The 14,536-nt window shown below is 43.8% G+C and overlaps 1 protein-coding gene across 4 annotated transcripts in view; it reads left to right on the forward strand.

Annotated features, from left to right (window-relative positions):
• The first annotated feature begins 3,358 nt into the window (after positions 1-3,358).
• EIF4E (eukaryotic translation initiation factor 4E) overlaps positions 3,359-14,536 on the forward strand; it is a 45,566-nt gene continuing 34,388 nt past the window's right edge. Inside the window, exons 1-2 of one of the 4 annotated variants that reach the window (XM_081085702.1) lie at positions 7,075-7,181; positions 10,185-10,290. Coding sequence is in view for 2 of the 4 variants with exons in the window: in XM_081085699.1 (XP_080941825.1) it covers positions 3,964-4,073 (110 nt within the window). In the remaining 2 variants the exon portion in view is untranslated. Of the gene's footprint in view, positions 3,563-3,791; positions 4,074-7,074; positions 7,182-10,184; positions 10,291-14,536 lie in introns of those variants that run through there. The other 3 variants (XM_081085700.1, XM_081085701.1, XM_081085699.1) reach the window with 3 other exon arrangements.

Genomic DNA, 14,536 nt, shown 5'->3' on the forward strand with positions numbered 1-14,536 from the left:
TTCACATAAAGAAAAACGGCTGCTTATTATTGATTAGAGACAAAGAAAGGCATCTAAACAGAACGTTTAAAATTTTGAGGACTGTTTTTTTTCAAACTGTAGACAGTGTAGACAGTGAGGGATTGATCACAACAGATATAATCAACATGACATAGTTGAACAATGCCCAGAAAACAATGACTTTGGTTATCTAGAGAACATAAATAAAACTCCAATGACAAAGAGGTAAATACATAATTAAGAACAACTTGTGTTATACTAAATTATTTAGTCCCTTACAGTAAGCATAAAGACTATAAAGACTAATAATATACCAACTTAATTATATTATGTAGAGAAAAGGTCATGACTATTTACAGATGCTAAATGATAACCAATTATTCCAGGCTTATAAATAATAGTTACCATGATATAGTACTGAGCTATAATTAGCTATGTATTAAACTAGATGTGATCAAGTAGAATAGTATTTTAGTACCATATTCTATTTCATATATCTTCCTATTACTCTCTTCTTTAAGCACAAAGATGGCAGTAAGGTAATAAATGTAATTTTTTGTGGAATAATAGAGGAAAAAAGTATAAAATTTCTGCTGTGTATATTTCTGATTGGCAAAACCAAAACAACCGCATATACACATAGATAAAAACCTAATCACAAATCTTTAAAAATTATTTTATTTTATTGGATTTAGAGAGAGGAAGGGTGAAGGAGGGAGAGAGAAACATCAATCAGTTGCCTCCTAGGACTGAACCAGAAACCTAGGAATCAAACCCACCACCTTTTGTTGTTTGGGACGAGGCTCCAACCAACTCAGCAACACTGGCCAGGGCTTTAATCACAAATCTTTGACATGGTGGAATCTAATGGTGATATTAGGCAGACACATGAATGTGCCATAAAACACATGTAACAGATTGAATACAAAAAGGAGAGAAATTAAGTTATTGAAAGGGCGAGGGCTATGCCCTCCATCTTGCCCCGTACTCTCCATGTTGGGGCAGCCACCATGTGCTCAGGAGAGTACCTTCTTCCCGGAAGCCCAGGCCCCCGCTGGCCACGCCCTGGATTCCTTTGAACTAACCAATGACAATCAAGGGACATGCGTGCCATAGAGATGACCACATCCTGTGTAAGAAGACCCGACTGGCGCCTGGCCAATCGGCAGGGCCCACAGTCAGCTCCCCTCCCCTCACTCCACCCCCTATTAAAACCCTGTTTCTCTCACGGGGGTTTCACTCTGCTTCCGGTTGCTGCGTCGGCCAGGAGGGGGAGTCGAGCTAGCTCAATAAAGGACCCTCTACTTTTGCATCGGACTGGCTGGCTCCCTGGTGTGGTTTTCTTGGGGATCTTGAAATCTGGGCACAACAGTTATAAAGACTAGGAGCATAAGTATTGGAAAAGTATGAGGATGATTGACAAAATGGGGAGTTTTTTTATCAAGAGGAAAGTTAATAAATTGGAGGTTATCATTAAAAAAAATAGTTAAGAAAATCACTGGTTTTCAGGCCTATGTAGGTACTGAAATCTCCTTAATTCTTTGCTGTTACCTAGCAGCATCGTGAAGATGGTACATGTATGGTATCTCCCCCAAGAAGATAATCAGATTCTACTTTTAACTAACAGAAAATACCACTGAGATCAATTATAATTACTTTGGATAGTTTAAGTAACTATAATAGTCAGTAGTTATTAGTTAACAGATGGTCTCAGTAAGGTGAAGTCCATTTATTGGTTAACTTTTTAGAATTCCATCTACTTCACACCTACTACAGCTAAGCAGACTAGATAAAAGCTCTCAGCAATCACATCCGACAATCCAGGTAAATCAAAACATGAACAGGCAATGGTTTTGAGTTGTTATGCAGCCTCAATTATGAGTTAGTCAACTCAAGCAACCATTATGTACTCAATAATAGGTATGACGCAGCTCTGGACATCAGTGACACTACAGGCAGGCGGGCAGGCACAGGCAGCCTGCGTCTACTGATGTTGGGCGTTAACATTCCTAAGAAGCATGGGAAATACCAATAATATGTCTCTCTCATTAGAACACCATAGTAGTTCTCTACGAGGTTTCTCTTTTTCTACTTGTATTAATAATCAGACTGTGCGGAAGAACACCGTCTTGAAGGAAATATAGGATGCCAGCCTGGGGATAAATGACTAATTGTCAGTGATCGTTGTAAACATAACATTTTCCTAAAGATTAAAGCTTCTACTGAGGGTAGCTACAGTGATAAAGAAAAAAAAATTGTCTTTTAAAATTTATTTCATTTTTTCTGTCACCATTTATCCCCCTATACCCTCGTCCACTTCCACCCATCCCCCTCCCCAAGGGAAAAAAAATTGTCTTGAAACATTAAAATTGCACAGGCTTATATGATCAGCAAACACAGTAAACAAAAGAAAACTTTAAAGCATTGTTAAAAAAACAAACAACAACAGCAGGAAGGAGCTGGTCCTTGGAAGGCGCGAGGCTGCTGATTACGGAGCCTTTCTAGGGTCTGGAGCGTTCTCAAAGCCGGGTTGCCACCATCGCCGCGCGCCCTTGTGAGGTCAGGGCGCTCCCCGCGGCGGTGCAGCCCTCGAAGAGCCGCGGCGCGGAGTGACTCAGGCCCGCTCGGGAGCATGAGTCATAGTCGCCCGGCCTCACGCCTCCGCACGACCGGTCCAGGGCTGAGTCGGCGGGGCCCGCGTGGCTTCCCGGGCCGGCACCTGGACTTAGGCCATTTCCGCTCGCACCGCGAACCAGAGCAGGGGCACCGCGAGGGCGGGCCCTGCAAACACCCTTGACTTCCCCGCGAGCCTCGGCCCTGAGGGCTTCATCTCAGGCTCCGGGGCAGGAAACGCCGGCGGGTGCACCCCCTCCCCCCACCTGCGGCAAGTGGGTCCTGTGCGCGGTCCCGCCACCCCCTCTCGCAGGGATGGCGAGTGACCACCCGCGTTAGCGGGGCCCGGGGACGGTCGATTGCTTCAACGGCCACGCCGCTCCGTCGCCGCCGCCTCTTTGTGAAACCGAGAGAAAATGGTGGGAAGTCAAAAGGCAATGAAATAAGCACACAGGCCTCTCGTCCTAGGACCTCCGCTACACAAATGAAGCGTGATTGTGCGTGCTGAGCCTGCAGGTCCCAACCTTCCGGGGACGATGGGAGGACAGGGCAACAAAGGGCTCAGCAGGCATGCCCGGCAGTGAGCGCCACGGCAGCGACCCGGGCGCCAGGCCAGAGGACTGAGACCACCCGCCCGCACGCGGCCGCGCGCCGCGCGCAGAGCCGCGCACCTGACCCTCCGACCACGTGACCAGCCCTTTTAAAAAAAAAAAAATCTCTTTGCCCTTAAAAAAGACAGCGCGAAAGAGAGCGAGAGACTACATTTCCCAGAAGCCTCTCGTTCCCCACGCTGCCGCAGTCTTGCGCAGGCGCCGCCAAGGCCAAACGGCCACGTCCGTCACGTGGATATTAACCAGCCAACCCGGTTTGAATCTCATTTTTTTCCTCTCGCCCCCCTTCAGGAGCGGTTGTGCGATCAGATCGATCTAAGATGGCGACTGTGGAACCGGTGAGTGTTGCCTTCGGCCCCCACCCCCACCGGGCCCCGCGCTCCGTCTCCCTTCCGACTGCGGGACCCCGCGGGACGGCGTTCCCGGCGCGCACACCATCCCTCGCCGCCCCCTCCCCCTCTTCGTGGGCCTGACCTCCCCTCGGGCAACTGGGGGCGCCCCGGAGGCTGGCCGCGGCGGCGTGGAGCGCACACGTTCTGGCGGGGGCCGAGGGCTGGGGGGCAGGGTGGGGGAGGGGCGGCGCGGCGCCGCCTGCGGAGCCGCGGGGTGGCCCTCCCGGGTGGTCCGGACCCTGCGCTAAGGGTGTGGGGATCGTCTTCGGGTAGAAAGGCGCGGGGCTGGCTCCGAGCGGCCGCCGGGAGCCGCGGGGAGGTTGGGCGGCGTGCCGGCCTGGAATGAGATGGAGGAGGGAGCCCGGGCTGCCTTCCCCTCCCTCCCTCCCTCCCTCCGGCGGAGGGCGCGGGCGTGGGGCGCGCGCGGGTCGTCGCTGGACCGGTGGGCCGAGAGCCGGTGGGCGCGCGGTGCGGGCGGTGCGGGCGGTGCGGGCGGGCGTGGAGCCGCGGCACGCGCGGGGAAGCTGCGACCTCGCCGAGGGGAGTCGAGCGGGGCGAGCGCATGTTCCTCCGGCGCGCCCGAGAGTTGGCGGGCTTGGCGGCAGGGGAGGCGAGAAAGGTTTGGGGTGGGGAGGAGAACCCCGCGTCTCGCGGGAGAGCGCTCCGAGGCGGGGGAAGGGTGGCGGTGGGGAGAAGGGGGCTCACTTTGTTCTCGCCCCTCCGCGCTGGGGACTGGGCTGTCATGGAGGAGGGACGGGGGCGGAGCGAGGCCTTGCGCTCGCCGCCGCGGGTCTGGCCGCCGACCGGACCTCCCGCCGCGCACACACGCCGGCCTCCCATTCATTCATCCCTTCCGCGCCGTGCGCTCGCCGCCGAGCCTGCCGAGGAGTCCGGGTCCAGATCTTCGGAGTGTTTACTGCCCAAAGCATTTTTTTTTTTTTCTAAAGACCCACTTCACTTCACTTTGAAAATTAATTTTCCATGTGTGTTTTCTTTATCCATTTTCCTCTCCAATTAGGTACTATTTTAAACTTAGTTGAAGCAAGCAGATCCCAGAACAGAAAGTTGGGAGTGACCGCCCAAAGGAGAGGGTATCTTGGTCCCAGTTTGGGTTTGCCAGCACCGGCTCCCTGAAACTTCTAGGCCTGCCTGTGTGGCTGTTTTAGGAATGTCACACCTAAGTGACATTGCTTTAGAGGTATAATGGAGTTTATTAGCAACCAGAAATCCTTGACACTCTGGAACCAGTTCTAGACCAGGTTGCCAGATACTTTTGTATATCTAATGCTAGTTTGTGGTTTTGGTAATGGTCTACCAATTTGCTTAACTAGCCATGGGAAAGCTGTGTGTGTGTGTGTGTGTGTGTGTGTGTGTGTGTGTGTGTGTCTGTGTATATATACATATATACACACACTAAAGCTTTCCCCCCCATTACATTGATGTAAACTATTCTTACCTTGTTGCCAGAATTTAGGGGAGTTTGTCTGCTTGATTACTTGTTCTTTTATTGGTGTCAGTTTTCATTTATGTTCCTGGAAATTAGATTGACTGCAAAACTGTCTCTTAGGTTTCTGATACAATTAGCTGACTTTGGGATATTAATGTTACATAGGTAAAGACTTAGGAGAAATCTGTAAAATTTTAATTTAAATCCCTTTTAATGGGTTCTGGTGTTCACTTTTGACCGTATCTGCTGTCCTACCCACTTTACCAGTGTCATTAAAAAAAAAAAAATTACAGCTGGTAATGGTGGCAAGGCTAAAGCTTCTAAACAGTAATAATGTATTCTGTGAAATTTCAGTAACATTTAGGTCCTTCAGATTTTGCAAAATAATGCAGGTTTGTTTCAACAGCACAGCACAGAACTACAGAGTGTTGAAGGACTATTCTGAGTCAGTAAATATTTATAGACCCTGCTTTTAGAATATTGTACCAACAAAGTTATACAAGATGTGATTCTATACCTTGTTTAATGTAAATGCTTAGTGAGCTTAATTCTCAATCAGTGATACAGTATAGTGATTGTTCTAGTGCTGTCCCAGGATGATTTGGATTCTGCATTTAAATTTGGGGAGTAGTGAACCTAAAAACCTAAAGTGTATGAAAGTGGAAAGCCAGATTGAAACTAGAGTAGTTTGAGGATATATAAAATAGTGCAGAATTGTTCATTTTTGGTGAAAATGCAGATTTTTAGTACTTTTAATGCATCCTCGTCCACAAATTATTTATAATTTTTTGGACAACTTTAAATAGTGGTTTTTATTTGTTTTTAAGCAGCTGATTAGTATTGGTTGCAATTGAGGTATGCATGCTTAAGCCTACAAAGTGTTTGTTCATTGCTATTTCAGCTAGCTTCTAACTTTTCTTACTGCTTTTTTGCTGGGCATAACAGATACTTAAAAGAACCATATATTTTTTTTTTTTCCTCCTTGTCCCACCTTTCATAGGGGACTTTTTATCTGTGTACATAAAATATCAGCGATTTCTATTTGATATTGTGTGGTTTTTCTCAAGTTTGTGTATAAGTTCAGTTACATTAAATTTGTTGAGAAGCTTGATAGGGTAAATTAAAGGAAGCGTTTTCCCTCTTTACAGCGAATATCGCAATATTTTGAACATTGGGGTAAACAATACTCTTCTGTTACTCTTTTGGCATTTGAAATGTGGCTGGATTAAATTAGACTTATTAATTGGTGAAGATGGCAAGGCCGTTTCCCCAGGCCATCTTGTCTCCAGCAGGACATGTTTCTTTAGCTTTATCTTCATTCTGTATTCTTTATTATTGGGCTTTTTTTTTTTTACTTGTTCTTTTTCTTTTAAATTGATACATTTAAATGTATAAATCTATACATTTATTGTATTCTAGATGTCCCTTGTTTGTTGTTTTTTCTTTTTCCCATTGGCCCCCCATCCCCCCATACTAGTAGTTCTTTTTAAGGTAAGAGATTACATTTTTTTTTTTTTTAGTTAAATTGAAGGTATATAATTTTACTTGTTTTTACACTGTGTCTCTTCAGTATGTAAAGTTGTACATTAATTTCAAAAGTGGGATCAACTTGGACGGTCATCTGATCTGTTTCTTTTTTTATTCTTTAGAAACATGCTTTGTATTGCAGAGTTTATTTATTAAAAGTAAATAAGGCTTAAATACATATTGACAAATATGTCATATAATTCAGTGTTGTTTATTAACCAAAGACTTGATTGACAAGCAGATCTTGCAAATTAATATGCATGTTCTTGCTTTAATGAAAGAACTCAGTATATAAAAATTCATTCATAAAGCAACTAAATGAATCTGGTATTTATATGCCAAATTTCACTTCATTTTATACTTTGAATTACTAGTATGCATAATTGTTTGACACGGAGAAATTCAACTTAGAAATACACAGTTCACACACTAAAGATGTAAAATCAATTATGTAAACTTACCCAATTTGGACAGAAAACTTTAAGCAAAACATTTTAATAAAATATTCTGTTTAATTTATTGTTAAGAATACAGAAATGCCAACAGTCTTGGACATAACAAGGAACCTGTGAAATAGTTGTTCTAGCAATGGTAATTTCTACTTTTCCTTCCTTGCTACTACTGGAAATTTTCTGGTTCTTCTGGTACCTGTGACTTGTTCTGTCTTTGTCATAGAGACTCTTTTGAGCGGTGGAAACAAATACGGGTTATAGTCTAACTTAAATATCTGTATGACCTTGAAGACTGAACATTCTAAATCTAGCTAAAAAATGGAAATAAGATATCTTATAGTGATTTTGATGTTTTAATGCAGTATTCTGAGATGGCAGTTTGTCATTTATGAAGAACTAAATGAAGTTTATAGTACTCCATGAATATGTTACATGCCGGTGTATCCATGCATACATAGTGTATACACCTTTTCCTCTCTTTGCTAGGAAATTCACATAGCTGCCTTTTGATTATCAGTCCTTGGCCATTAACAAGAAATGCAAAGCTTATTTATGATCCACAATTCTCAGATACTCTTCCTACTCCTATCTATAGTGTAAAAATCACTAGTGTTTCTTCAGAAGTTCCTAATTGTCCGAAAAAAAGAATCTCATTTGTCTCTTATGTGCTGAATAAGTCACTTCCAGGAACTGAGAATATAATCAGAAAAGTAAATTTTTTTGCTCAGTTGGAACTTTTTAAAATAAAATATTTTTATTGATTTCAGAGAGGAAGGTAGAGGGAGAGAGAGATAGAAACATCAATGATGAGAGAGAATCATTGATGTCTTCTGCACGCCACCCACTGGGGATCGAGAGCCCACAACCTGCCAGTTGGGACTTTTGATACATTATCCCACAGAAACAATGGGAAGCTGTACTTCAGTCACACTGTGTTCAGTAAGTTTCTGTGGAATTATGACAAATCTAACCAGCATTGGATTTCAAGCAAATGACTTAATGAAAATGACCTTTTAAACACAGTCTGTTACATCTATTTTTAATGTAGGCAGATCTTTATTTAGCTAAAATAAAGCACTTGCAGTATATACTTGTCAGGCACCACACTAAATGCTTTTTTTTTAATTGTCTAAAGTTTTACATATGTCTCCCTTTTCCACAATTGACCCCCCCCCCCCCAAATGCTTTATATATATTAATCCTTACAAGCAGCCCTGTGAGGTAGGTAATATTCTTATTTCACAGATGAGGAAATCAAGGCACAAAGAGATTAAGTAACTTTGTGTGACTAACTTGTCCAAGATCACACAGCTAGTAAGTGGTGGGGTGGAGTTCAAACTAAAGCAGCCAAGTTCCAGATATGTGTTCTTAACCATGACACTCTTTGCAATAGGCATGCAATGTGCTTTCCTTATGCAACTTGGGAAGATTAGTTTGATAAACACTTCACTAGATATTTTGCTATAGCAATAAGATAAAATGTGTGGATATTTGTTTTTAGGCTACCACAATGTTTGGTAACTGAAGTACAGAATCATATGAAAATAAATAGCAACCCTGCATCTGAGGACTAAACGAGTAGTTATACTGGTCATATTTTAGTAATTGGTCCAGAACTTTATGCGTAGATTTCTCAAAGTGAATGGTCAATTCCTGTCTCCATTTTCTCATTTAATTTCTGGACCTTGTCAATTCAAATGATTTGCCAGTTAAAATATTTTGCTAGTGAAAACTAGTACATTTAAAAAATTTTGAGATTATGAAATTTGTTCTCCACTACCTTAGTTCTTTTAGTAATTTTGGTGAGAGGTTTGGCAAAGAGTTAAATAGTTGTTTTGAAAAAAGTTTTCAGCTATAATATGTTCCTAGTCTTAAAAGCAAAATTGTTTGGGGAAGGTAGTAATGAGACCTAAAGATTTCTCTGAAACGCATGGCTTTACAGTAATTTTTAAAGCTGAAATATACATAAGCATGTTTTTAGTTGTATATTTTAAACTTGTTACTCTAAAATGCTATACAGAAATTAGTTATAATCTTTAAGTATTAATTAAGGCAAGAAAATTTGATATTTTAATTGGAAAGATAAAACATAATTTTTTCCTAATATTCTTAATATCTTAGGATAAATACATTTTATAGGGTTCTGGCCTCAAGCTTTATTACTATTCTTTTCAAAAAAGAAACAAATTCAACCCAAACTAAAAAGTACTTTATCTTCAGTAAAACTCCTCCTACCTTAAGAATAAAGTCAATGTGTAGGTCATCATCATACACAAATAAATTAAATATAAAATCAAAACTAAAAGGATGTACCAGATGATTTATGGGCATTGGCGTAGTGGGGTGAGAAGTGATATGTATGTGTGTGTGTGTATATATATATATATATATATATATATATATATATATATGTATATATGTATATATATATATATGTATATATTTTTTTTTCATTTGAACTTGTAAACTTTTAAAAAAATAATGCGTAGGATTGTGAAATATCTTGGAGTTTGGTTTATAGTATGTAGGTTTTAATTATTTATTTTTTAATCACTAATATGTGCCCATGGCCTAAAATTTAAATAGACGTTTTTAGCAATTGTTGACGTCTGTGGTCCTGTTTTCAGAATGTTTAAAAATATTTCAAATAAAATACTTAGAATTATAAAAGAATTCAGTTACATTTATGTGTATAGTAAGAATTAAGTGAGTTAACATGAAACATTAAGGAAGCTACATGGCACAGGCTATGTGCCATCCAACATGGCAGACACTAGCCACACATGGCTATTGAGTACTTGAAATGTGACTAGTGCAACCAAGGAAATTAATTGTAAACTCTGATTAATTTAAATATAATTTTAATTACTTGAAATTTAATTTCATATGTACCTAGTGGCTACCAAATTGGATAACATAGCTCTAGAATCTACACATATTCTGGTGTATATAAACATATGCATCTGTAGTATATTTGCCTTAATTTTGTACAACGAATATGACCAATTTGGTTGGATAAGTTACTGTTTAATTCTATCCTAGGAAAACTTCTGTCTTAATCTTTCAAAGATAATTGTTTGGTCTTGTATGGAATTAAAATTGTCCTAAGGCTTTTTTTTTTTTTTTTGCTATTTAAAAACAGTGTGAATAGGGCAGTACTCTACATTGTTCAAAACTCAAATTTTGTCCAAAAGAGTATACTGCAAAGTCGTCTTAACTGATCCCATCCAGGTGGATTACCTCTAGAGGTAACTAACATTGTCATTTTGTATCTTTCTGTAGAGATTTGTATATATACTACAAGCAAATATGTATATTCTTTTTTTAAAATCCTAACCCAAGGATATATTTATTGATTTTAGAGAGAGGAAGGGTGGGAGGAAGAGAAAGCAAGAGAGAGACAGACACAGAGACATCATGTGAAAGAGAAACATCAACTGGTTGCCTCCCTTATATGCCCTGACTAGGGATTGAACCCGCAACCTAGGTATGTACTCTGACTGGGAATTGAACCCACAACCTTTTGATGTATGGGGTGATGCTCCAACCAGTTGAACCACCTAGCCAGGGCTGCATATTCTTTAAAGAAAAAGTGGTAGCCAACTGTTATGTACACTGTTCTGGCATATTATGATATTCACCTAATATGTCTTTTAGAGCATTGCATATCAACACATAAAGCTTTCTTTTCTGATGATTTGTATTACATGGTCTCTTTTTTTTCCATTTCAGCATCTTGTGATTTATTTAAACGTTATTCCCAGACACATATGTAGGGTAGCATATGTCCTCATTATTACGTAGTAACACATAACTTGATGCTCAGTGAGAATCTTCACGTGTACATGGTTTGGTCTTGATCATAGTTATTTCTATATTGATCAATGTTTAGATTATTTGCAATCATTTCCTATTTCAGTGCTCTGATCAATAACCTTTTTCTCTATATAGCATTTCCATACTTGAGGTAGTATATCTGTAAGGTAAATGTTTTTGCAACAATGTTAAAAATGTAAAAACTCAAATGGTCAAGTAAAAACACTTCTTGTCTTAGCCAATTTGGCTCAGTGGAAAGAGCGTCAGTCTGCGGACTGAAGGGTCTGGGTTCAATTGCAATCAAGGCTTGATCCCTGGCCCTGGTCAGGACAAGTGTGAAGGCAACCAATCGATGTCTCTCACATCAATGTTTCTCTCTCGGTCTCCCTTCCATTTTCTCTAAAAATCAATGGAAAAATATCCTCAGGTGAGAATTAATAAAACACACACAAAAAACAAAGAAACTCCCTTCTGTGACTATAGTTGGCTGTCAGACTACTTTTTTTTAAAGCTCCTCCCCTTTCAAATTGTGAAATGTTTATATGTAGAAAAAAATATAAAATACATACGTGCAAAAGTGTTAGAGTAATAGACTGAAGAACCATGTATCTCTGATCATTCATATTTCTTCCATCCTGACTTATGTTAATCCTTCCCTTGAATTTTTAAATGGTATAATTACAGTTTAATCCAGTGTTATATGTTCCTTTTAGCAGTATGATTTAGTTAGAAAAACTAAAAACTTACATGTGTAAGAGAAGGTTAGTACTGCTGTTGTTAAATGAAGTTCCCAAGAGAAGGTAAGCTGAACACCTTTTCTGGGTTATTGTTTGGCTTTCACTTCCTGGAATTACTACTAGAGCTCCTCTTGGGGAAACCAGTAGGTAAGATCATGAACGTGTTCTGAGAAACATAAGACTACAGTTACCTGATGGGGCTGTGTTGTGGGCCAGCTAATTAACCTTCACTTAGGAGAGAGGTCTGTGGGAGTGAGCTGCTCTATATATTTTAAGAGTTAGGTTAAAGCTGAACTATTGGGGTGTGAAATTCTTAGCTGTTCCAGGGAGCAGGGCACGGAGGAGAGAAAGCTTCGTGAACACATGGTTAAGTATAGATAAAAGTTCGGGCTAGGAAATTGGTGTGTGTGTGTGTGTGTGTGTGTGTGTGTGTTTTAAGGGTAGAATAATAGGCATCTTTGTCACAGTAGCCTTATCAAGTGAAGGTAGCTTGAATCACATTACTCTAATCTATACCACTGCTCTCTGTATCTGGTGCATACTTGTCTTTCTTGAATCTCCTTTTATTTTTCTCTGATTCTCTCTCATCTGATTTCTTCGTTGCATCTCTTCATTTTCTGTGTCCCTTTTCTCCCTTTTATTTGGTTTCTTGTTCAGTTTGGGGGATCACATCTCCAATAGTTTTTGAAAATAGTTACCAATGAGAGTTAAAGATTTTTGAGACCTTGCATGTTAATGCAGTACACACACACACACACACACACACACATACACACATACTAGTGGCCTGGGTGCATGAAAATTCATGCACTGGTGGGGGGTGTCCCTCAGCCCAGCCCCCGCCCCCTCTCACAGTACAGGAGCCTTCAGGGGATGTCCTACTGTCTGCAGTCTGGCCTCCCTCGGTGGGAAGTGACCGGGCAGATCAGGAGAAGGTGCCGCCCCCATCACCCCGCCTCTGCTGCCACTGCCAGCTGCAACAGCTGCCTGCCCTTGTCTGGAAGGACGTCTGGCTGTCTGGTCTAGTTAGCATATTATGCCTTTATTTTATATATATATATATACATACATACACTAGAGGCCAAGTGCACAAAAATTTGTGCACTCGGGGGGGAGGAGGGTCCCTCAGCCCAGCCTGTGCCCTCTTGCAGTCTGGGACCCTTCGGGAGATAACGACCTGCTGGCTTAGGCCTGCTCCCGGGTGGCAGAGGGCAGGCCCAATCCCTAGGTGCAGCCCCTGGTCGGGCTCCGAGCAGGGCCGATTGGGAAGTTGGGGTGCTGCCCCCTGTAATACACAGAGCAGGGTGATCGGGAGGTTGTGATTCCACCCTCAGTCACGCTCAGGGTAGCGCCGATTGGGGGGTTGGGGCACCATCCCCTGTCACACTCAAGGCAGGGTCGATGGGGAGGTTGTGGCGCCACCCCCTGTCATGCACAGAGCAGGGCCAATCGGGGTTGGAGCATTTCCCCCTGTCACTCACAGAGCAGGGCCCATCAGGGGGGTTGGGGCTCTGTACCCTGTCACGCACAGAGCAGGGCCAATCAGGGGGTTGGGGCGCAACCCCCTGTCATGCACAGAGCAGGGCCCATCAGGGGGTTGGGGCACCGCCCTCTATCACCCACAGAGCAGGGCCGATCAGGGGGTTGGGGTGCCGCCACTGTCACACTCAGGGCAGGGCCGATGGGGAGGTTATGGCTCTACCCCATCACACACAGAGCAGGGCCCGTGGGGGGGAGGGGGCGGTTGGGGCGCCGCACCCTGTCACGCACAGAGCAGGGCCAATCAGGGGGTTGGGGTGCCGCACCCTGTCACACACAGAGCCACAGGGCGATCAGGGGGTTTGGGCACTGCCCCCTGTCACGCTGATCCCAGTGCCGGGAGGCCTCTCGGCTCTGCTGGGAGGCATATTACCCTTTTACTATATAGGGTAGAGGCCTGGTGCATGGGTGGGTGCCGGCTGGTTTGCTCTGAAGGGTGTCCTGGATCAGGGTGGGGGTCCCCACTGGGGTGCCTGGCCAGCTTGGATGAGGGGATGATGGCTGTTTACAGCTGGTCACACCCCCTTCAGGGTGGGGGTCCCCACTGGGATGCTTGGCCAGTCTGGGTGAGGGGCTGAGGGCTGTTTTCAGGCTGGGGGTGACTGAAGCTCCCAACCGCTCCTTTTTTCTTTTTTTTTTTTTTTTTTATTCTGGGCCAGCTTTAACTTTGAGGCTTGGCTCCAGCTCTTGGGCCTCCGCTGCTGAAAGTAGGTTTCTGGCCTTTGCTTACAATGTTGCGATCCTGCTGGCTGAAGCCCGGCAGGTTTCTGGGGTTTTGTTTAGCTTCTATGTTTATTACATAGTTGCTTGCAGCTCAGAGGCCTGCAGGGGCAGGCGGGGAACGTTGGAGTCCTCCGTCACTGAAGCAAACAAGCCTCATGTTAGTTTCAAGCTGCCTGGCTGCCGGCCGCCATCTTGGCTGGCAGTTAATTTGCATATTGCCCTGATTAGCCAATGGGAAGGGTAGCAGTCGTACGCCAATTACCATGTTTCTCTTTTATTAGATAGGATACTAGAGACCTGGTGCATGAAAATTCATGCACTGGAGTTGGGGTGGGGGATCCCTCAGCCCGGCCTGCCCCCTTTCACAGCCCGGGAGCCCTTGGGTGGGAGGCAACCCAGCGATCAGAGGAAGGTGACGATCCATCACATCTCTGCTGATGCCACTGTTGGCAGCAGAAGCCTCAGCTGGCCCTGGTTACCTGAGCCTCGGGAGGCCCTGGGCAGCTGGGCAGCCGCCATCCAAAGCTTGCCTGTGCCTTGGGCCAGCCCTGGGTGCCTGGGGGGCTGAGGAGACTAGGGGTCTCCGGAGGCAGGCACGTGGAGCGGCTGGGCCCGCCTAGGGGCAGGCCAGCCTTGCCATGCACCTGCCGCCCCGGCAAGGCTTCGGGGACTGGGCGCC

This window comes from Myotis nattereri, assembly GCF_964212035.1.
Source record: "Myotis nattereri genome assembly, chromosome: 1".
NCBI lineage: Eukaryota > Metazoa > Chordata > Mammalia > Chiroptera > Vespertilionidae > Myotis > Myotis nattereri.